The 24,882-nt window shown below is 44.4% G+C and overlaps 1 protein-coding gene across 4 annotated transcripts; it reads right to left on the reverse strand.

Moving 5' to 3' along the window:
- Positions 1–24,569, reverse strand: efr3ba (EFR3 homolog Ba (S. cerevisiae)). 4 transcript variants are annotated; one of them, XM_034297312.1, is made up of 23 exons: positions 22,121–22,475; positions 14,930–15,036; positions 14,707–14,783; positions 13,399–13,526; positions 12,839–12,989; positions 11,973–12,094; positions 10,934–11,077; positions 10,703–10,819; positions 10,288–10,366; positions 8,809–8,944; positions 8,426–8,578; positions 8,115–8,226; positions 7,737–7,788; positions 5,450–5,622; positions 4,298–4,373; positions 3,881–4,042; positions 3,526–3,657; positions 2,781–2,848; positions 2,491–2,618; positions 2,193–2,284; positions 2,000–2,048; positions 1,748–1,854; positions 1,483–1,632 (listed from the first exon to the last, which is right to left on the reverse strand). In XM_034297312.1, exons 4-23 carry the CDS (start codon positions 13,503–13,505, stop codon positions 1,483–1,485), a joined length of 2,310 nt encoding a protein of 769 aa, XP_034153203.1. In that variant the 5' UTR covers positions 13,506–13,526; positions 14,707–14,783; positions 14,930–15,036; positions 22,121–22,475. The 4 variants fall into 4 exon arrangements, with proteins under 4 accessions (XP_019909641.2, XP_034153203.1, XP_019909643.2 ...); XM_020054082.3 differs by lacking the exons at positions 14,930–15,036; positions 22,121–22,475 and adding an exon at positions 24,270–24,567 and having other exon boundaries at positions 1–1,632; XM_020054084.3 differs by lacking the exons at positions 14,930–15,036; positions 22,121–22,475 and adding an exon at positions 24,270–24,569 and having other exon boundaries at positions 2,000–2,045.
- Positions 24,570–24,882: the final 313 nt, after the last annotated feature.

Consider the following 24,882-nt stretch of genomic DNA (forward strand, 5'->3'; position numbering starts at 1 on the left):
GATTTTATATAATGTAATATTTTATATTTGTATAATATATGTAGTCTATCTGATATAGCACTCGGGAATAAGACAACTAGACAGTTACACAGTCCAAACAGATGGTCAATACACATGGCCAACAAAAACACACAAACACCCACACACAGACAGTACACACAGACAGTACACACAGACAGTATACGGTGGATTCATAAAACCAAGAACAACTTTGAATCACACACCATCACAGATAATCATCACATAGGGAAAATATCATATTTTTTAATGATTTGTCGTTCACAATTGTGCCTATATTGCTTTCGTAAAAAAAACAACTAAAATAGTTCAATTGAATGAGACTCACACACACAGACATACATACATAAATGCATACAAACATAGAGAACAAAACATCCAAGAATCTGTAGCAAAACCACAAGACACAAATGGGGTTGACACACCACATTGGGGGGGGGGGGGTTCTGCATTTAGATTTTGATTGAATTTTGACTTTCAGAATATCAATGGTGCCACAGATGTCCCTTGCACAGCAAGAGGAGTAGAGTGAAGTGAAGTAGAGCACCACAGTAGAATACAGCAGACAAGAAAGGAGCCACATTTTGTAGAATAGGGCAGACTACAGCAGAATGGAGCAGAGTTCAGCAGAATAGAGTAGGAAAGAGCAGAGTAGAATGGAGTAAATTCAGACACTCTTGCTGTGACTTACATTGATAATTGTGATGACCCAAGCAGTGTAATATCACAAAGCAGAATCAAAAGGTTTACCAGATACATTTTGAAATACAGTTGTTTTGTAAAAATGAGAGAAAAGCAATGCGTAGGTGACTAGATACAGCCTTAGTGGTGTATATTGACAACATACTGTACTGTACCAGAAACTCAAGGTACCTTATTTTAAACTGGTTGGAAATGTAAATCAAACAGTGAAGCGCAACAAAAGTTGGCTGGCTAACTGTGTTGACACTATATTGTTAGTGACCAAAGTTAGCTGGCTAACTGTATTGACATGATATTGTTAGTGACCAAGGTTAGCTGGCTAACCACACTGACAGGATATTGTTAGTGACCAAAGTTAGCTGGTTAACTGTACTGACACTATATTGTTAGTGACCAAAGTTAGCTGGCTAACTACATTGACAGGATATTGTTAGTGTGCAAAGTTAGCTGGCTAACTGTATTGGCATGATATTTTTCGTTTAGCCTGATTCACTTCCTGAAACATGGATGTATCCATGTGAAAAACCCACTAAGTTTAACATTAGTCACGCAGTCACTTAGTAACACACACAAACAGGCTTTTCGTCTACTATAATCAGTCACATTATTGCTATGTAAAGTTATTGCTTCATATAAACACATAACATGGATATACTTGTGAAGACAGTTTGGTTATTCACTCTGTATTTCAGTTGAGGAGATCCAGCAGCCTGTGTCTATGTGTGTGTGTTTCTGTGTGTGTGTGTGTGTATGTGTGTGAGGCTAGTAGACACAGAGGTCAGGGAACTTCATCTCGTAAACAGGAACCGAGCGAGAAGGGGTCTGGCCCTGGGAGGCGGAGCCAGAAGGACTGGGAGGCGGCCTGATCGTCAGCTCAAAGATCTGGTCCAGCTTACTCTGTAGCAGGGAGGACTGGAAAAGACACACATATGTGAACACGCACTCAATTAATATTATTTTTTCAACAGAGTTTAGGAGCTCAAAGAGGTTAGGGGCGATGGGTTGAAGGTCGAAGTTCATGGGTCACCTTGGCTCCACAGTGGGCGGCAAGGTCTTCGAACGGAGCGGTCTGAAACCTCTCTACCAGCAGCCTCCTCTTCTCCTTCTCCTGCTCTTCATCATTTGCGTTGTCCACTGAAAGGAAAAGGTAGAGGAAAAGAAGACAGGGAGGGACAGTGAGATAGAGAGAATCTTTGTTGTCGTCATTGTTGTTGTGACTGTTAACAACAACAGCAACAACAATAAATGTTTGTGTAGGCGTGGGCGTGCGTGTTCTTACCCATGGCGTTTTTTAGGGTCTCAAAGGTGATCTCCTCTGCTGGAGACTTCTGTGGACAACAGGGAGACAGTTACGCCAGACTCTGTTACACCTCTGACACAATCCAATTAAAAGCCATATAATCACGGCTATGGATTCTTGAGCCGTACAATAGAAGTTTGTTGGCTTAGACACACACACACACACACAGTACCTGTAGTGTGTCAGGGCTGTATCGGGGGTCCATGTCTATCTGCATAGAGATGGTGTCTACTATACTCTTCCTCCTCGACAGGCGGTCCTCATCTGCGAACACACACGATTAGTGGGTAAATGGAGTAAGGTGTGTGTGAGTGTGTGTGTGCACACGCATATCTACAGTCTGTACTTGTGTGTGAGTGTGTGTGTGTGAGTGTGTGTGTGTGTGTGTGAGAGTGTGTGTGTGTGTGCGTGTGTGTGCGCGTGAGTGTGTGTGTGCGTGTGTGTGCGCGCGTGTGTGTGTGTGTGTGTACCTGTAATCTGAGGGGTGAATGGAGTGTTCAGTCTTTCAATGTTGTAGCCACTCCCTCCCAGCACTTCAGTGATCTTACACTGCTGAAACAGCACCGCTCCCTCCACTCCTTCAAGAGAAGCTGGAATTCTGGAAAAATACACACACGTGCACACGCACAGGCACGCCCACGCACAGTTTTCTAAGAAAATCAGTCTCATTTAGTGTGAGTGTGTGTGTGTGCCTGGGGGGGGTCAGTACAGACGTCTTCATTTAGTGTGACCGTACGTGTGTGTGTGCGTGTGTGTGTACCTGGGGGGGTCAGAAAAGACGTCTTCAGGCAGAAGGTTGGGAACCTCCTTCTGTCTCAGCTCTATGACCTAGAGACACACAAACACAGTTATTCCCACACCCTGACCTTAACCTGACCCTAACATTGACCCCAAACACCTAATCTTACCCTTAACCTAACACCTAACCCTAACAACCAACGAAACATTCACCTTCAAACTAAACGTTTTCCTGCGGCTAAACGTTCCCGCAACATTCCTTGTTTTACTAACTTTGTGAGGATTTTCACTCTCCACAAGGTTGAACAAATGTTAATTTGCAGAATGTCTTGTAGAAAAACCATTAAACTTGAGAAGGAACCTGGGTCATTCCTGGCAATGCACTGGTTTAATCGACCTGGCCTACCAACCAATTATCTCACCGAAACACCATGTGCAACCGGACACCAATCGTAACGTTGCTGCTGGGCAGAACATGGCGGGTTTCGCTTACTTAAAACCTTTTCTTTTATAATGTGACGTATATTCGTGGTGTAAAAGTGTCCGTTTACGTCATCAAACATCAGAGGTTCCTTTGCATTTGGAGCCACGTCTCGCAATGGCTTAAGCTGCGAAAATCGAAAGACGACATACGACATACGACACTCAGTAAGGTCCCGCCCACAGAACGATATGGTCACGCCCACTGAGGCCACCTCTGAACAGCCGCTGTACCCGGCTCGTTGTGTGCTGTGGGCAACAGCCAGGGGGCGCCAACACAGCCCTACCTCGTGAATGTGCTGGCAGAAGGCAGGCACGGTGGTCAGCTGGGAGATCAGGCTGAGGTAGGCAGCACACAGGGCGTGGACGGCGCAGCGGTTATACAGAGACAGTCTCTCGTCATTGGCCAGGGCCAGGTCCTACCAGGAGAAGACAACAAATCAGGCACGGGAGAAACACCAGCGTCTCTCCCAGCTAACGTGATTGATTACTATTGAGCAAATTAGGAACATGCTGTGGTTACGATCTGTTCTTGTCTCAACTAGCTCTCTCAAAGGGGAATTTCACAACTTGAAGTTCTGTTGGTCCTCTCTGATACTCTCTGACTCTATTGGCCGTTGTCTGATAATGAGTAATAGGTACCTGCAGTGCTAGAGCCAGGCGTATCAGGTCCACTACCACTTCCTCATTAGCCAGCTCCACGCTAAGGAGAGCCAATAGGGTAAACAGAGCCTCGTAGTGGCTCCGTCCACTGTTCTCTTCTAAACATGCCAGGAAGATGTGTCTGTAGAGACGATGGCCATGCTGTACATACACAAACACCCATACACACACACACGTACACACAAACACCCATACACATATATATACACACATACATACACACAAACACCCATACACACACATATACAAACACACATACACACAAACACCCATACACACACATCAAATATTAAAAAACTTACTTTCCTTTGAAACATCTTTTTCTCTTCTGTAAATGTTCATTTAACAGCTACTGCACTATATTTGTGGACATTACAATAGTAGACAAACACATACCTTTTTCATGAAGAGATTGTCTTGTCTGGAACACTTTTCCACCTTCAGCTTGAGGACTGAAATGTCTGACAAGATGCTAAGATAGAGGGAGATATCTATTCTTTATGTTTTGTTGTCCAGTAGTTTCCTGTAGACTATATGGTTTAAGTGAAAAATACAGCAGCCTTTTTAATGAGCTCGGGGAATCACCTAACAAAAAATGGGACAACCAGTTTGACGACAAAACATTGACCGTTAATATATATTGACCTAATAAAATGACTGTGGGTCATTCAACATACAGGAAATACTATGCTGAAATAGTGCTTCATTTACGCCTTAATTTGCCTTGTTTGCACATCTAAAATGCCATTTAAGAATTTGCCATTTGTACCCAAACAACTATTATCCCACTTGTAACAGACACTATACCTAATACTCATAGTTGGGGAGTAACGGATTACAAGTAAACAGTAACTGTAATCCGTTACGTTACCAACATTTACAAATACTTTTGAAAAAATGTATAATTACTTTTGTATTACTTCAACTGAAAACAATTATGACACGTTGTATGTTTGAGTTTATTATTTAATGTTATAAAAACATTGTTATTTGAACCAAAATATGAATTGCTCGCCTCAGTTGTGTGTGTGATCATCATGCGCGCAAAGGTGGGCAACCATAACCAGTTCAGTGATGGAGGAAGCGCTAGTTTAAATGTCTCTGGTTTTGGTTGGTTGGAGGGCTGGTAAAAACAGAGTACATCTTTGATAATATTAGCCGAGTCATATAAAATTTTATTTAGTTGTCCCCGGATTACATTTAAAAAGTAACCTACCCAACCCTGCTAATACTTGTAAACTTCCTGCCCTCCTCTATTTACATTGCACATTTAGCATTGCCATTTGTACTGCATTTGCCTTCATTGCACATCTGAACATTCCACTTGTAATATACATATACTCAATACTTGTAAATACTTGTACATTTTCTGCCCTCTCTTTGCACTTCTGGTTATATGCTAACTGTGTTTCGTTGTACTGTACATGTAATGTTCAATGACAATAAAGTTGAATCTAATCTCATCTAAACCACTGACTATACTGTACTTGATTGTGTGTGTGTGTGTGTGTGTTTGTGTGTGCGCACGTGCGTGTGTGTGTGACTGACCTGAGTAAGGTGAACTTGTGTGTATTCTGGTGTCTGTCTATGAGGCTGATCAGAATGGAAAGCACCAGCAGGCGGATGTCAGGGTCCTCCATCAGGGTGCAGGAAAGCAGGGGCTCCAGGAAGGACGAGGGCAGGGCCGTCAACATGTTACTGCTCTCATAACACTCCGCCACCTGGGGTTGGAATGGAGGGAGAGAGGAGAGAGAGAGGAAGGAGACAGGAGGGAGACAGGAGGGAGACAGGAGGGAGACAGGAGGGAGAGAGAAGATAGAGAGAAGATAGAGAGGAGATAGAGACAGGAGGGAGACAAGAGGGAGAGAGGAGCGAGACAGGAGGGAGAGACAGACATGCCACAGTAATGATTATTTTCAGGTTCACATTCGCAATCACAGTCTCGATGGTCACTATCACTATCAATTACAGTCAATTACAGTACATATCACTGTTAATCTGATCAATTACAGTACACATCACCACTAATTTGTTCAATTACACTACATATCACCATTAATCTGATCATTACACTATATATCATCCAACATTTGATCAATTACAGTACATAGCACCTCTAATCTGATCAATTACAGTACATATCACCACTAACCTGATCATTACACAACATAACACCATTCATCTGATTAATTACACTACATATCACCACTAATCTGATTATTACAGTAGATACCACCACTAATCTGATCAATTATACTAAATATCACCACTAATCTGATCATTTACAGTACATATGACCACTAATCTGATCAATTACAATAGATATCACAACTAATCTGATCAATTACAATAGATATCACCACTAATCTGATAAATTACAATACATATCACCATAAATCAAATAAATGATAAGCAGAGATGCCCAGACTTCCCTCTCCCTAGACACTTCCTCCAGCTCTTCCGGGGGGACACCGAGGCATTCCCAGGCCAGCCGGGAGACATAGTCCCTCCAGCGTGTCCTAGGTCTTCCCCGGGGTCTCCTCCCGGTGGGACGGGACCGGAACACCTTCCCAGGAAGGCGTTCCGGAGGCGTCTGAAACAGATGCCCAAGCCACCTCAGCTGACCCCTCTCGATGTGGAGTAGCAGCGGCTCATTTCGGCCACCTGTATCCGGGATCTTGTCCTTTCGGTCATGACCCAAAGATCATGACCATAGGTGAGAGTAGGAACGTAGATTGACCGGTAAATCGAGAGCTTCGCCTCGCAGCTCAGCTCTTTCTTCACCACGACAGACCGATACATCGACTGCATTACTGCAGAAGCTGCACCGATCCGTCTGTCAATCTCCCGTTCCATCCTTCCCTCACTCGTGAACAGGACCCCTAGATACTTAAACTCCTCCACTTGAGGCAGGCACTCTCCACCAACCTGAAGTGGGCAAGCCACCCTTTTCCGATTGAGGACCATGGCCTCGGATTTGGAGGTACTGATTTTTATCCCCACTGCTTCACACTCGGCTGCAAACCGTCCCAGTGCATGCTGAAGGTCCTGGTTTGAAGAGGCCAACACGACAACATCATCCGCAAAGAGCAGAGACAAAATCGTGTGGTCCCCAAACCTGACACCCTCTGGCCCCTGGCTGCGCCTAGAAATTCTGTCCATAAAAATTACAATCAGAAACGGCGACAAAGGGCAGCCCTGCCGGAGTCCAACATGCACTGGGAACAAGTCTGACTTACTGCCGGCAATGCGGACCAATGCTCCTGCTTCGGACGTACAGGGACCTGACAGCCCTTAGCAAAGGACCCAGGACCCCATATTCCCGAAGCACTCTCCACAGGATGCCGCGAGGGACTCAGTCGAATGCCTTCTCCAAATCCACAAAACACACGTGGATTGGTTGGGCAAACTCCCATGAACCCTCCAACACCCCGTAGAGGGTATAGAGCTGGTCCAGTGTTCCACGGCCCGGACGAAAACCACACTGTTCCTCCTGAATCTGAGGTTCTACTATTGGCTGTATTCTCCTCTCCAGAACCCTGGCATAGACTTTCCATTACTAATCTCACTAATGACAAAACATACTGTATTTTCTACGGTAAACATTTGCAAAGCTGATAAATTGTTGGCATGAAGGGCATCAATAAATCACTACTCTATTTTCCTTTTTAATCCTCTGTTTGGGTATTGTTCCAGAATTAACTGTGTTCTTATACTAAAACCTACACATTCAGAAAACCCTGTAGAAGGTCTTCCATTTAAACAAAACAAATCTTTCCATATCATATTATCATGTCATTATCATGTCGTTATGATGAGAATAACGGACATTCACCTGCAGAAGAGACTTCAACAGCATCACCTGGATCATCCTACTGCCTTCAAGCCTGATATGGAGAGAGAAGAGGGACAATCAGAGCTGTGGTCAAATAAAACCTGATATGGAGAGAGAAGAGAGACAATCAGAAGTACAGTCAAATTGGGGACTGAAATAAACAATCCACAATGTCATGAAGGCAGGTTTATATTTGGTGCCAATGTGCAGCCTGGTGTCTACTGTGATAGATGAATGAATAAATGCATGTTGAGAGTAAACTACACTGGAGACACCAAACCTGTCCAGAACATCTTGAGTGTGTTGGGAGTGTGTCCTACCCACTGGAGACACCAAACCTGTCCAGAACATCTTGAGTGTGTTGGGAGTGTGTCCTACCCAGTGTTAGGTGAACCCAGGGCAGGGTATATTCCAGGAATAGGGATCTTCCCCATTATGAAAAGCATGACTTCTGACCTCTGGTAGATAGGCAACGTGTTGGCAAAGGACCCTGGGTGGAAAGAACACATGAAAAATGTAGACACACACACACACACAGACACAGACACACACAGACGGAGACACACACACGACACACACACAGACGCAGACACACACACACATAGACACACACACACACAGACGCAGACACACACGCACACACACGCAGACACACACTCACACAGACGCAGACACACACAGCTTCTCACCTATGGTCTTGATGACGGCCTCCTGTAACTGCTTCTCTTGATCCGTTGTGGTCTTGTTGCTGTCATACGGGTCGCAGCTCCCAGTGAGCTCATAGTCAACACTCAGCCTCAGCTGTTTCAACAAGGTGTTGAACACCTCCAGAACCGTGGGTCCTACACACACGCATTGGATTGGTAATACAGTCAGTACAAACAGTACAAACATGATTTGGCTTGTTCTCGCCCTAGTGGCCAGCACTATCAATGACATGACAGGGAGTAGTATTGATCATATCCTCTCATTTTCCCTGAGTGCGTAGGATTCAGTGTCAGGGGTGCATTTGGGATTGAGTGTTCTCGTGTTGTACTGAGCTCCCCTTACAAACAAATACAAATACACTCACCCACAGAGCCACTGGCCTCAATGACGGCAGAATCGGACAAGACCTCCACTATCCCAGAACGCACTGTGGCAGAACTCTTACTGTTAGCATCCAGGTGACCTAGCAACTGTTGAATTACCAGGTGAGAATGCTGCGACTGGAGCCAGGGAGGAAGTGGAGAAGGGAGATTATGTTTGTGTCGTTAAGTGACAGGGATTATTATCAGAACCCATTAACATTATCAGAACTCATAAACATTATCAGAACCCATTAACATTATCAGAACTCATAAACATTATCAGAAACCATTAACATTATCGGAGCCCATTAACATTATCGGAGCACATTAATATTATCTGAACCCATTAACATTATCAGAACTCATGAACATTATCAGAACCCATTAACATTATCGGAGCCCATTAACATTATCGGAGCCCATTAATATTATCCGAATCCATTAACATTATCCGAACCCATTAACATTATCAGAACTCATGAACATTATCAGAACCCATTAACATTATCGGAGCCCATTAATATTATCCGAATCCATTAACATTATCCGAACCCATTAACATTATCAGAACTCATGAACATTATCAGAACCCATTAACATTATCGGAGCCCATTAACATTATCGGAGCCCATTAATATTATCCGAACCCATTAACATTATAAGAACTCATAAACATTATCAGAACCCATTAACATTATCGGAACCCATTAACATTATCCAAACCCAGTTGTGAGATAAATCAAGCACACTGGGAGTTTAACTGACTTAACCACTGCAGAGCTGAACACAACAACACTGGGAGTTTAACTGACTTAACCACTGCAGAGCTGAACACAACAACACTGGGAGTTTAACTGATTTAACCACTGCAGAGCTGAACACAACAACACTGGGAGTTTAACTGACTTAACCACTGCATAGCTGAACACAACAACACTGGGAGTTTAACTGACTTAACCACTGCAGAGCTGAACACAACAACACTGGGAGTTTAACTGACTTAACCACTGCATAGCTGAACACAACAACACTGGGAGTTTAACTGATTTAACCACTGCAGAGCTGAACACAACAACACTGGGAGTTTAACTGACTTAACCACTGCAGAGCTGAACACAACAACACTGGGGCCTTGAGAAGGTACAATTAAATGACATTTGAATATGTAGCCATTTTAAAACAATTTCCTGCAACTGTTTAACGTTTGCCATGATGCAAAGAGATCACTGCTGTAAGCCAGAATTCATGCTGGAAAGGTATGTGTTTTGTTAATAACATTACATTGTATTGTACTAAGCCCTGTTAAGGTATTCCACAGAATGGAAAACTGTTCATTATTAGCAGGGGCAGCACACATAAAGACACCCTGACTGGCAGTGTAACCAGCATAGGTGGAACAAAATGCTGAGCAACGAGATGACTCATCATTGACCAATGAGGTTATTCCTGATCAGTGCCTGTAGGTGATTCTGACAACCGACCTGGATGGAATACATGATGATCCTGAAGCAGCGCACGGCAAAGCTCTTCCCCTCCCACAGAGAGTGGTTGTCCAGGTGCCTGAACACACAAAAAATTAGTTGGGGTTGGATTCAGCAAGCATTGTTTGTCTATGTGTGTGTGTTTGTGTGTTTGTGTTGGCATATTGGTCCAGGGTTTCCTTCCCTTGTGAGTTTTTTTAAACAAGGAAACAGCTTAGGGGTTAGGTTTAGGGTAAAGTTTACTCAAAGTTTACACAAAGTTTACACAAAGTTTACACTTCAGGTAAGAATTAGAATTAGGTTCAGGTTTAAGAGTTAGGAGAAATAGGGCCGTTAATGCGAATAATGTTTGTGGTAGTCAAACATAATTGTGTGTGTGAGCCTGCATTTAATTGCGTGTGTTTGTGGGACTCACATGAGTACGGGTTTGACAGCATTCTTGATGTTGCCGTACGCAGCTCTACCTAGCAGCTCTCTGAAACACCTCTCCGTCAGCTCAGCTGGGCTCTCCTCGTCACAGCCCGGGGACCCACTATTTACCCACATCACACACACACACACACTAGTAGAGGCCACATAAATTGGGCGCGCACTCATTGTTAGAATACACACTATCCACACACACACAAGCAACACACACACACACCTTTCCACATGGACCTGAAGGTTGAAGAGGAGTGAAGGAACTATCTGGTCCATGTGCTGAGGGTCCCAGATGTTGGCCTGCAGCTCATCGTTTACGGTCTTCCTCACCACGCCCTGAAGACCACGGATACCTGCCATTCTGATCCTGGAGGGGGCGGGGGGTGAGAAAGGAGAGGAAAAGGAGATACACCTTGAGACTGAGTGAGCGAGAGAGAGAGAGAGAGAGAGAGAGAGGGAGGACATCGCTTTATAGTTTAAAATGAACACTGTTTTACTGAAGGTAGACTTACATTTCTACCCAGTCTTTCTCCACTACACACTTCACCATGTATTTAAGGGTTCAAATACACACTTCACCATGGAGTTAAGGGTTCAAATACACACTTCACCATGTAGTCAAGGGTTCCAATACACACTTCACCATGGAGTTCAGGGTTCCAATACACACTTCACCATGGAGTTCAGGGTTCCAATACACACTTCACCATGGAGTTAAGGGTTCTAATGCACATCACCATGGAGTTAAGGGTTCCAATACACACTTCACCATGGAGTTAAGAGTTCCAATACACACTACACCATGGAATTCAGGGTTCCAATAAACACTTCACCATGGGATTAAGGGCTCCAATACATACTTCACTATGGAGTTAAGGGTTCCAATGCACACTTCACCGTGGGGTTAAGGGCTCCAATACATACTTCACTATGGAGTTAAGGGTTCAAATACACACTTCACCATGGAGTTAAGGGTTCCAATACACACTTTACCATGGAGTTCAGGGTTCCAATATACACTTCACCATAGAGTTAAGGGTTCTAATGCACATCACCATGGAGTTAAGGGTTCCAATACACACTTCACCATGGAGTTAAGGGTTCCAATACACACTACACCATGGAATTTAGGGTTCCAATACACACTTCACCATGGGATTAAGGGCTCCAATACATACTTCACTATGGAGTTAAGGGTTCCAATACACACTTCACCATGGAGTTAAGGGTTCCAATGCACACTTCACCATGGAGTTACTCACCTGGTGCGTACATCAGGGTCTTCATAGCTGGAGTGACACATCTCGCTAAAGCGTGACACAAAGAAGTCATAACTGCGATGGTAGGATGCAGTGTCCTCCTCGATGTTGGCGAACTTCACAAACTGCAGAACAAAATGCCGGTTAGAGGCTTCGGGTAATCATGCAATGATGAGGTTTGAGCTGCACCCCATACGAAGAAAAACCACAGTCTCCTTGTTAAGAACATGAGCAGGTACACTGCCATTGTTAGATTAGCACTACATGTACTAGTTCTGTAAGTATCCTTTTCTGATTCATGCCTTTGTGCAGTATGTTGACTTCACGAGCATACGCACACCCACTGTCAGTTGTATTTTGAGGGCCAGTAGAGGATGAGAGGAAAGGAAGAGAGAGAAGGACTGTGGAGTGAAGAGTGGATGTGAGGGAGCCTCTCAAATTGTTTGCCAGTAGATCTTGTGTAAGTGGAGTAAACCTCCTCCATGTTTCCATTTCCTCCAGTTCAGGTGTGACCTGAATCCATTGAATCATCTCCTTAATCTCTCAATGTGTGTACCATATCATCTCTCTAATGCACATGAGAGAGATGATATATGATGATATGTAAAGGAATAAACATCTGATGTGTAAATAGGGTTCCATAGTGACCAAATGCGGTTGAGATCGGGAACCAAATTGGTTCTGCCTGGTTTGTACGGTTTCTTTGAAGGGTTTCCACCCCTGTGACAGCAACATGCTCAATTCAGGTTGCAGAAAGCCCTTATTTCTGTAAGAGCAAAGTACTCTCATGCATGTGTCTGTGATGAGAGGGATTACAGAAGAGGTGAGATGTTGCTGGTTGTGACAACCTGTGTGTGCGTGTGACCTACTGAGTTAGTTCCCAGTATCTGCAGGTTGGGTTTGTCGGCCTCCAGCAGCTTGCGGACCATGGTGAGAAAACTCTCCACAAACAGGTTAATGCTCTGACAGTGGCACGCCATCAACAACTGGTCCAACGCCTCCATGGCTATACACACATATCTGCACACACATACACACAAATATATATATTTACACACACATACATATACACAAATACAAACACACATATATTAATATATTTACACACATCTGCACACACATACACACAAATATATATTTACACACACATACATATACACAAATACAAACACACATATATTAATATATTTACACACATATCTGCACACACATACACACAAATATATATTTACACACACATACATATACACAAATACAAACACACACATACATACATATGTATATATACCGTTATACCGTTTACATAATACAGTTTGAAAGCTGAAATACTTGTGTTCAAGTGTTTCTGTGTGTGTTTGCGGGTGCAAAAAAAGGTGTGCGTGTTTGTGTGTGTGTATGCGTGTGTGTCTGTGAGCGTTTGTGTATTTACCCGTATCTGTTTCGCGCCACATCACGGGACAGCCTCTCAGAGAGATAGGCTCCAATCCGATCCAGCTTCTCCGGAGCCGAAAGAGCGTAGAATGTTAGCTTCTCCATGTTAGCCTTTACTAAACCATCCTGCAGGGATAAAGAGAGGGATGTAGTGAAAGACAGGTGAGAAAGAGAAACATCAAATCAAATAAATCAAAGAGACAAGGCAAGGACGCCCTTCTACACCATCCCAAAAAGCAGCAAAGAAATTCTCAAACTTTCCCTAACAAAGACATTTAACGGAAGGAAAATCTCCCCAGGAAGCTGGTCTTAGGGCTCTGTTCAGAAACCTATAGAGCCTTGCTTTTGAGAGAAGCCATCAAAACCAGACCTGGCTCCCAAGAAAAGACAGACTGACTGTCTGACCACAAAATTAGGTAGAAACGGAGTTGCACTTCCTAAATCATTGCCAAATGTAATATGACGAAATTTGAGATTGATATTTCCTTCTCATATACAGACACAGAAAAAAACCTCTAAATATCTAAACTCTCATATGTATTTGGCAAAAATACCTAAGGTAACTCTGGCAAGATTTGTTTTTTGCTGTCACGAGTGAAAGGCATCCAGTTGAACACATTCAGTCAGTCTAGGACTGATTCGTGCTTGACTTTTTTTAAAACCTGGACAAGGCATATTCTGTGTCTGCAAAACCAGACCGGAAGGTTTGCTTATTATTTTTAATTAATTGTTGATTTATTTTATTGCTGATGATTCCCCTGCCAATAAATCCTTTAAATGGTACAGAGAGAAATTAAACAGTGACATATGCTTCAATTCACAGACAGTTCTATCATTATCCCATGCCAGGATTAGACAAGGCTCAGAGTAACTCTTGCACGCAAGGGACACACGCACACACATCCACACACGCACGCACACAGACACACGTGTACACCCATGCATGTTATTAAAGACAAAAATGTTCCCAGGAATTTGGCTCTGGATGTTCAGATGATAACGTCTCGTTTGAGATTAACAAACTAATCTCTGACCTAATGGAGGCAGAAACGAAACATTCAGTGTGTCTGCGTTAGTGCGCTGCTGTGTGATTGTGTGAGTATTATGACAGGTAGATTTCTCTCTGGGCATTCCAAGTGGAACCCCTTTGATTAATTTGTGGTTCTAAGAGGAACCATTTCATTAATTTGCGGTTCTAAAGGGAACCTTTTCACACGTCCAAATCGGTATTACTCGAAATCAAAACGTGTCCCCCCGTGGAAGCAAATGCAGGTTCTAAGCGCACGATGTCAGTGAGACCAGGTACCTCTGGATCTTCTGGGAAGATGTTGTCCACCAGCCTCTTATAGCGAGGTCTCAAGGCCCCACAGCATCCACAAACACCTGCAGAGGCAGACAGACAGCAGAGACAGAGACAGGGAGAGAACGAGAGAAGTGTTGAGAAGGATGGAGAGAGACAGGTGGAGAAATATAGAGAAAGAGAGAGAGGCGGGGATCAGACGTCTTTACTACATCATCCTGCAATATACCAGGTCCAAGGGTCCGCTGCTTTCAGACTTTAGGGCGTAAACGCAGAATGTGCAGAAGACACAGACATCACCATTCTCCAAGGGACACGGTATAAAGGAGATGGATCCTTGTGGTTTGGTCCCATCCAGCAAAGATTCAGCAAAATGTTAATTTGGTTTGGATCTGATCTAACTCACGTTGTTAATAAACTGCTTAGAACAGGAACACTTCTTTTTAGAAATAAACAGGGAAATCGCCACAACACCTTCACCTCCCCAATCACTTCCAGGCACACAGACGTGTTGTGGTCTATGGTGAACTAACTGTCTTTCTACTGTTGTCAGTTAAATGTAGGGATACATAATAATAACTTTAATTGCATGGCACTTTTCTAGTACAATTTCACAAAGTGCTTTACAAACAAATAGAAATACATTAAAATAATAATATATGATATATATATATAAATATATATATATCATATATATATATTTTTTTTAAAGTAAAGGAAGTAAAAAGAATAAACAAAATATAAAATCACAATGATAAAATATTATTTAAAGTCATGTTATAAAAATGAGTTTTAGGTAAGATTTAAAATAATGCACTGACATAGCATCTCTGACATTCTGTGGTAGGCTCTTCCAGAGTCAAGGGGACCATATATCAAAGGCCCGGTTCCCTTTAGTTTCCAGTCTAGACTCTGGGACAGCTAGAAGTCCTTTTTCAGCTGGTCTGAGAGGCCTAACAGTGCAGTATAGGTTGAGCATGTCACTAATGTAATCAGGTGCCAGACCATGTAATGCCCAAAAAAGTAACATTTTAAAATCTACTCTGAAATTCAGCGGTAACCAACGTAGAGCTGCCAACACTGGGGTTTTATGAGACCTTGATATAGCCCTTGTAAGAAGTCTGGCAGCTGAATTCTGTTTACCTAGGAACTTTTTGAGGCATGTAAACAAAGCATTACAGCAGTCTAGGCGACTTGAAATTAAAGCATGTATAATTTTCTCAGTGTCCGCAAAAGATAAAACCCATCTTATTTTGGAAATGTTGGTAAAAGCATGACTGCACCAGTTTTTTTGTGTTATATTCAAATTGTAAGTCTGGATTAAAGAAAACTCCCAGATTTCTGGCCACAGGCACAGTATTTTTTGCTAGCGATCCTAGAGCCAACCTAACATCATCCAAAAATAGATTAGGGGCCAATAATTAAAACTCAGTGTTTAACGGAAGAAAATTTTTGGACATCCATTTTGTAACATCTTCAAGGCAATTATCCAGAACACAAATCTTACTCAAATCATTTGGCTTAACCGACAAATACAACTGCGTATCATCTGCATAGCAATGAAAAGAAATGCTGCCGAATTACACCTCCGAATGGGAGCATAGACAGAGAATACAGGATTGGCCCCCAGATGGAACCCTGTGGAAAACACCACATAAGACAGCTACAGAGGAAAACAGGATTGGCCCCCAGATGGAACCCTGTGGAAAACACCACATAAGACAGCTACAGAGGAAAACGTATAATTATTAATGGACACTACAATGCTCTGTTTGACAGATACGACTTGAACCTAAAGTGAGGAGAACAAGTATTTGATACACTGCCGATTTTGAAGGTTTTGCCACTAACAAAGAATGTAGAAGTCTGTAATTTGTTTAATTAGGTACACTTCAACTGGGAGTGGTGGAATCTAAAACAAAAAAATCATACAATGTGATTTTCTGGATTTAAGTAATTATTTAGCATTTTATTGCATGACATAAGTATTTGATACATCAGAAAATCAGAACTTAATATTTGGTACAGAAACCTTTGTTTGCAATTACAGAGATCACACGTTTCCTGTAGTTCTTGACCAGGTTTGTACACCCTGCAGCAGGGATTTTGGCCCACTCCTCCATACAGACCTTCTCCAGATCCTTCAGGTTTCAGGGCTGTCACTGGGCAATACAGACTTTCAGTTCCCTCCAAAGATTTTCTATTGGGTTCAGGTCTGGAGGCTAGCTAGGCCACTCCAGGACCTTGAGATGCTTCTTACGGAGCCACTCCTTAGTTGCCCTGGCTGTGTGTTTCGGGTTGTTGTCATGCTGGAAGACCCAGCCACGACCCATCTTCAATGCTCTTACAAGATCTCGCGATACATGGCCCCATCCATCCTCCCCTCAATATGGTACAGTCGTCCTGTCCCCTTTGCAGAAAAGCATCCCCAAAGAATGATGTTTCCACCTCCATGCTTCATGGTTGGGATGGTGTTCTTGGGTTTGTACTCATCCTTCTTCCTCCAAACACAGCGAGTGGTGTTTAGACCAAAAAGCTCTATTTTTGTCTCATCAGACCACATGACCTTCTCCCATTCCTCCTCTGGATCATCCAGATGGTCATTGGCAAACTTCAGACGGGCCTGGACATGCACTGGCTTGAGCCCCCTGACCTTGCGTGCGCTGCAGGATTTTAATCCATGACGGCGTAGTGTGTTAATAATGGTTTTCTTTTAGACTGTGGTCCCAGCCCTCTTCAGGTCATTGACCAGGTCCTGCCGTGTAGTTCAGGGCTGATCCCTCACCTTCCTCATGATCATTGATGCCCCACGAGGTGAGATCTTTCATGGAGCCCCAGACCGAGGGAGATTGACCGTCATCTTGAACTTCTTACATTTTCTAATAATTGCGCCAACAGCTGTTGCTTTCTCACCAAGCTGCTTGCCTGTTGTCCTGTAGAACATCCCAGCCTTGTGCAGGTCTACAATTTTACACAGCTCTCTGGTCTCTGCCATTGTGGAGAGATTGGAGTCTGTTAGACTGAGTGTGTGGACAGGTGTCTTTTATACAGGTAATGAGTTCAAACAGGTGCAGTTAATACAGGTAATGAGTGGAGAACAGGAGGGCTTCTTAGAGAAAAACTAACAGGTCTGTGAGAGTCGGAATTCTTACTGGTTTGTAGGTGATCAAATACTTATGTCATGCAATAAAATGCAAAATAATTATTTAAAAATCATACAATGTCATTTTCTGCATTTTTGTTTTAGATTCCGTCTATCACAGTTGTAGTGTACCTATGATAGAATTACAGACCTCTACATGCTTTTTAAGTAGGAAAACCTGCAAAATCGGCAGTGTATCAAATATTTGTTCTCCCCACTGTATCTAGTTCAATCCCTGAGATCCCAAACCAATTTCTAAGTCTGTCAAATAAAATGTTGTGGTCTGTGGTGTCGAAAGCTACTCTAAGATCCCTTAATAACAAGATTGAACATTCTCCAGAGTCAGCATTCAACAAAAAGCCATTTGTAAGAGCAATTTCAGTAATATGTTTCTGACGAAAGCCTGACTGGAATTTCTCAAAAATAAGATTATGTTCCACCACCTCTAAAGGTTGCTTTGCTACAACTTTCTCAAAAGGTTTGGATAAGAAGGGCAGCTTGGAAATTGGCCTGTAGTTATTAAAAACAGAGGTGTCAAGATTAGGTTTTTAAGAAGAGTCAAAACACAACCTGTGTGGAGAGAACTGTTTATAATGGAAAGTTGTTCAGGACCTACTGTTCCAATAATTTCTTTAGCAGTCTGGGTGGTATAATGTCTGGGGGGCAAAAGGAGTGCTTTAAATGAGATTTGATATCTAAAAAGTCATCTAAAACAATTGGAGTAAAAGTGTTAAATAAATTTAGACAAGGGCAAGGAACTTCAATACGGGACAGAGCATGGCTTTTCATAGATCTAATATTAGCAATAATTATTTATTAATAACGGATTAGCACATAATTTAATTTAGCTTTTATTTGCATTTTAAGCAGCATCCTACCTTTTTAGGTGTTGTAGAAACAAAATATCCCTCCAAGGATAGCAAATTCTCTCAAACCTTCCATGGCAAACCACTTTTCAGTGTTTTAAGTAAGTTTCACAACAAACAAGGAATTTGTTCTGGCCGTTGGTACAACAAATTAATACAAAAGCAATGAAGCAAATAATCCAAATAAAAGCAGTAGAATGAGCATAAAAAAATTACAAAAAAATATGTAAGTTGCAAGATGTTGTCCAGTTGAGGGTTGTGTGTGTGTGTGGGGAGGGGTTAAAGATTTTACAGGGAGACCAACAAAAAGAGACAAATCATGAGCAAAAAACACTATTTCACACATTAATACCTGATCACTGTGACTGATCTGAAATGAAATAAAAACAAAAGAACACTATTTACAGACTCTAGAGAAGACAGGCTATGGGCACACAGACTATTTACAGACTCTAGAGAAGACAGTCTATGGGCACACAGACTATTTACAGACTCTAGAGAAGACAGGCTATGGGCACACAGACTATTTACAGACTCTAGAGAAGACAGGCTATGGGCACACAGACTATTTACAGACTCTAGAGAAGACAGGCTATGGGCACACAGACTAAGTGCCCTTATCGAGAGAGGCCATCATAGGGAGACTGAGCTCCCTAGAGAGGACAGGCACTGTGCACCCTGCCAATAAAATAAAATGGAAACTGAGCTGCACTTCCTAACCTCCTGCCAAGGTTATTTCCCTCAAAATCATAGGGATCTACAAATTATTTCAAGAGCATAGAAAAAATGAGTCCTCTAAATTCAATGTGCTATCACAGCAACAAGATTTGTGACTTGTTGTCATGAGAACACGGCAACCAATGAATAACAAACAAAGTAAATACTATAATTTCTTAACTGATTTAAGAAGAGAGATGAGGACAAGAGATACAGACAGAGGGAGGCCCATTCTGTGAATTATGTTGATCACAGCCTTTGAGAACAGCCTATTGATCACAGTGATAGAGTACACTGGCAATCTCACTGAGTGCTGCCTATACGAAAGAGAGGGTAGGGAGATGGTGGTGTAGGGAGGTGGAGGGGGTAGGGAGGTGGAGGGGGTAGGGAGGTGGAGGGGGTAGGGAGGTGGAGGGGTCAGGGAGGTGGAGGGGGTAGGGAGGTGGAAGGGGTAGGGAGGTGGAGGGTCAGGGAGGTGGAGGGTCAGGGAGGTGGAGGGGGTAGGGAGGTGGAGGGGGTAGGGAGGTGGAGGGTCAGGGAGGTGGAGGGTCAGGGAGGTGGAGGGGTAGGGAGGTGGAGGGGTCAGGGAGGTGGAGGGGGTAGGGAGGTGGAGGGTCAGGGAGGTGGAGGGGTCAGGGAGGTGGAAGGGTCAGGGAGGTGGAGGGGGTAGGGAGGTGGAGGGGGTAGAGAGGTGGAGGGGGTAGGGAGGTGGAGGGGTCAGGGAGGTGGAGGGGGTAGGGAGGTGGAGGGGGTAGGGAGGTGGAGGGTCAGGGAGGTGGAGGGGTAGGGAGGTGGAGGGGTCAGGGAGGTGGAAGGGTCAGGGAGGTGGAGGGGGTAGGGAGGTGGAGGGGGTAGGGAGGTGGAGGGGGTAGGGAGGTGGATGGGTCAGGGAGGTGGAGGGGGTAGGGAGGTGGAGGGGGTAGGGAGGGGGAGGGGTCAGGGAGGTGGAGGGGGTAGGGAGGTGGAGGGGGTAGGGAGGTGGAAGGGGTCAGGGAGGTGGAAGGGTCAGGGAGGTGGAGGGGGTAGGGAGGTGGAAGGGTCAGGGAGGTGGAGGGGGTAGGGAGGTGGAGGGGTCAGGGAGGTGGAGGGGGTAGGGAGGTGGAAGGGGTCAGGGAGGTGGAAGGGTCAGGGAGGTGGAGGGGGTAGGGAGGTGGAGGGGTCAGGGAGGTGGAGGGGGTAGGGAGGTGGAGGGGGTAGGGAGGGGGAGGGGTCAGGGAGGTGGAGGGGGTAGGGAGGTGGAGGGGGTAGGGAGGTGGAAGGGGTAGGGAGGTGGAGGGTCAGGGAGGTGGAGGGTCAGGGAGGTGGAGGGGGTAGGGAGGTGGAGGGGTCAGGGAGGTGGAGGGGGTAGGGAGGTGGAGGGGTCAGGGAGGTGGAGGAGTCAGGGAGGTGCAGGGGGTGTCTAAATCTCCTTTTGGGACAGAGTTTCATTCTGCTTGTGTGGGTGTGTTATTTCAGCTAAACATGTCAGAATAACAAAACAAAACCACCTACACACACATGCACACAAATCACCACACATTTTACTATTGCGTGGACACCAAATGATATGCTAACACCTAAAAACACATCTCAATCCTTAAACCTAAACGTAAGCTAAATCTTGACCTCGCCTCGATTGGAACATTTAATCTAAAACATTCAGCCCCAAAAATCATGAATGTTTCTCATGGAAATGAGCCAAATGTGCCCTTGAGATCCAATTCTCCCTGTTTTCCTCTCACTGTGAAGGTTTTTGGCAGCAGGTACAGGCAAACCTGTGACACACACACACATGCACACAGTACTGTACATACACACACACGCACGTGCTTAAATACACGATGACGTCCATGTGTGTGGAGGGGGGCTGCTGATGATGTTGTTCTTTGTCGATCCACATGAAGAAAACCAACTAACCTTTGTTGACCTCCCTCTAACTATTTCTCTCACTCTTTCTCACTCTTTCTCCATCTCTCCCTCACTCCCAGTATGGGTGCCTATAGGGAGAGGCAGGTGCTTGACAGAAGATTACAAAGAGAGCGAGAGAGACATGAGCATCAGATCTCAGCAGCATCTGATTGCAACGCTTAGTGCTGATAGTTCTGTGCTACACACAACAGCAGAGGAACTGTACAGAATGCTGGCCTGTTGTCAATCACACTCTCCTCCAATCCAGTGATGACACGGGGCGGAGCTTCAGACTGATTGTAGATTTGAACAGACCAAACAACTAATTGATCGGTGGCCTTGTTTCCCTGTGGCCAGCGTTTTTTCCAAGACAGGCCGTCCGGGCACATGTTTGACACCACGAAGGACAACAGAGTGAGTGAGCGTGAGGACTAGTGGTGATGATGACGCAGCTCTTTGTTTGAACATCTGTTCAGTGTTTGTTTACAGTAGTTAGGGTCAGAGATATTTACAATAGCTAATCCATTCACAACACATACACACACACACACACACGTCACATGGTCACATGACACACACACAGGTCAAACACAATGCAAAAGCACACGGTTAACAGCTGCTGTTGACACCAGAGAGAGAGATTCAAACTCTGTCGAGACATGAAAAGCAAAGAGGAAACGGAGGAAAATACACTGCGCACACACACACACACATTCACAAACACAGAAGAAAAATGTAGACATAAAATCACATGTACACACACATTTAAACACACACACACACACACACACACACACATCAACCTTACCGTACATGGATGGATGAACTGAAGGGATCCCCTCCCCCCGTTGGCTACATCCAGAGTGATGCTAATCTACACACTCACACACACACACTCACACACACACACCCTGTGCATGAAAGCAGGCTATGGTGACCTCGGCTGCAGCACCGCTAAGCTCGGACTCGATAACAATGCCTGGGTACAGACACACGCACAGACCCACACAGAGACACACAAATGCCGGAACGTACACACACGCTCACACCCTCTCACTGAGCCAGACATCCCCTGTTCTGTGTGACGGTGATGCAGGTAGAAAACAGCAAGCACACACGCCCCCCTCTCTCCCTCCTCCTCTGTCACTCCCTCTATCCATCCCCCTCCCTCCCTCCAAACCTCCCTCCCTCCCTACTCCTCTTCCTCTTTTCCTCCTCTCTCACTCCCTCCCTCCCTCCCTCTCTCTTTTCCTCTCCCTCCATCTCTCTCTCCCTCTCTCTTCGTTCATTCGTGCGCAGTGACACAGGGAAAGACTGCCCACTGGACTGAGCAGCCGCGGTAGAGAGAGAGAGAGAGAGACAGAGAGAGTGAGAGTGATGGAGGGCGAGAGACAGAAAAGGAGAGAGAGCACAGCGATAGCTTGGCAGAGAGAGTGGGTAAATAGCCCCTCCCAACACAAACACTGACAAACACAGAACAAGGTATTACAATGATGAATGTCCTCATCCACCACATCCGGTATTCTCATCCACACAGCCTCATTTAATCCCTGTGTCTTAATCCGATTTAGTGTCCTCCATTTTTCTAAGTTAGGGACAAATAATATTTTACAGCGGGGGTCAGTTCTGTTGAACGCCTCCGAGGTAATTTCCCTGACCGCGTTGTGTTCCTTCCACCTACAGACTGCGATGTGTTGAAATGAAATGCTAATGAAGGGCTCCGTATTGCTGGGAGAAACCAGGCAGATTTGAGTCAGATGGAGGACGGCCTGCATGGCCCAAAGCGGTGTGGGAGATTTGATCCCTTTCATGTGAAGCAGCTCAGCCGAGCGTCGTCAGAGGTAATCTGCTTCAACTCCAGCTATAGTCCTTCAATACAACAGCAATCGACATAGATAGACACACAGTGCAAATGCAACTCAGCCATTCTGACATTATGCTGAAATACGGACTTTATTTCAAAGGGGAAATCGATTAAAGGGTGTTCAAATGGGAGTTATACAACACCTAAATGTCTTCCCCGATCCTCTTCCTGAAAATGGCTAAGACATGGTGCTGGAGAAATGTGACCAACTGGAATTGACTGAGATTTGGACGTCAAGACTGATCATCTATGACGTCACAATTTTTTGGATTTGATTTGTACAGCTGAACCAAGCTCATGAAGCAATAGGTTATAGTCTTGAATAATAAAAGGAACAAAATGTATGTCGCAGTTACAGGTAATTCCTTTAAGGGTTGAAAACAGGTGAACTGTGAGATATGTCAGGTAAGGTTCCAGTAGGGTGAAAGGTCATGGGGTTAGTAGGTGAAGCTAAGAGATTGTTTAATAACCGAGACCAGGTGAGAGTCATTATGTATCTGTGGCACATAAACACTGAGAAACTTGTGTTTGACTATCAACGTGAGGACCAGCAATTTATTTAGTTCCTTAAAAAAAAGTCCAGAAGCTCTAACCTTAAGCCTAAACATGACACTGACTTTCACCAAACCCTAACCTAAATTACTTAATCGTTATGCCTAAACTTACCCTAAACCTAACCTAACCCTTAATGCCTATACTCAAACATAACCCTAATTCTAACCTTCAGATTAAGTTTCTTGTCGAAGTGAGGACAAACGAAATGCCCTCACCTCAGATGCTTTTACATGTTTCACTATCTAACTATGATAGCAAAACAGGAACACACTGACAATTACACACAGATCGACACACATATATACACACTTACACACACACAATGTATCATTGTTTTGTTCCTTGTTGTGTTTTGTGTTTTCTATAGACCCCAGGAAGGGCAGCTGTTTTGGCAGGATGGGGATCCCCCCCAAAAAATAAATAAAATGAACAAACAAAGGCACAAAACGTGTGTAAAGAACATGATTCTAACATACCTGTCGCCCAAGGATACCGACTGACACCAGGTTGGAGGCCGATGGGGTCAGCGGTTATTTACCTGAGACAGAGCGATGGTCCATCAGAGACGTGCAGTCCAGAAGCAGCTTCCGAGGGCCCTGGCAGAGGCCCAGCAGGTCCGGTTGGACCAAACGGGTCATGGTCACGCCACGCAGCCTGTGGAGGAACGGGAGGCGGGGCAGACGACGAGGGAAGGTCAAGCCTAGGGGCATCTTTTCCTGAGGGGCCACTGGAGTCCCGGCACCCCGAGGAAAGGTTTAGAGGGTGCAGTGCTCTCTGGCAGAGACCGAGGACTGCTGCCGGACCGAGTTCAGAAACTTTCCCTCCTCTCACCGACTCCCTCCCTCCATTTGTGTTTTTACTCTTTACCACCCGCCCCCCCCTCCCTCTTTTCACTCTGTTAACTCTTAGCTGGTTACCGTTAGCCCCTTTCTCCCTCACTATTTCCATCTCTCTATTGCACACACACACACACACACACACAGTCTAATAACAACCCTACAAACAAGTCTTGAAATGTTTTCAGCTGCTGCTCTCAGGAAGGATAATACGCTCCCCCTGTTCAGTAAGAATCTGAGAAAAACAGCCTATCCCGCTGTTCACTAAGATCCGAGCAGGAGAATGTTCCGTTCGGCGGTCGTCAGGCTGAGAAC

The sequence above is a fragment of the Esox lucius genome, chromosome 15 (genome assembly GCF_011004845.1).
Source record: "Esox lucius isolate fEsoLuc1 chromosome 15, fEsoLuc1.pri, whole genome shotgun sequence".
In the NCBI taxonomy this organism is placed as follows: Eukaryota; Metazoa; Chordata; class Actinopteri; order Esociformes; family Esocidae; genus Esox; species Esox lucius.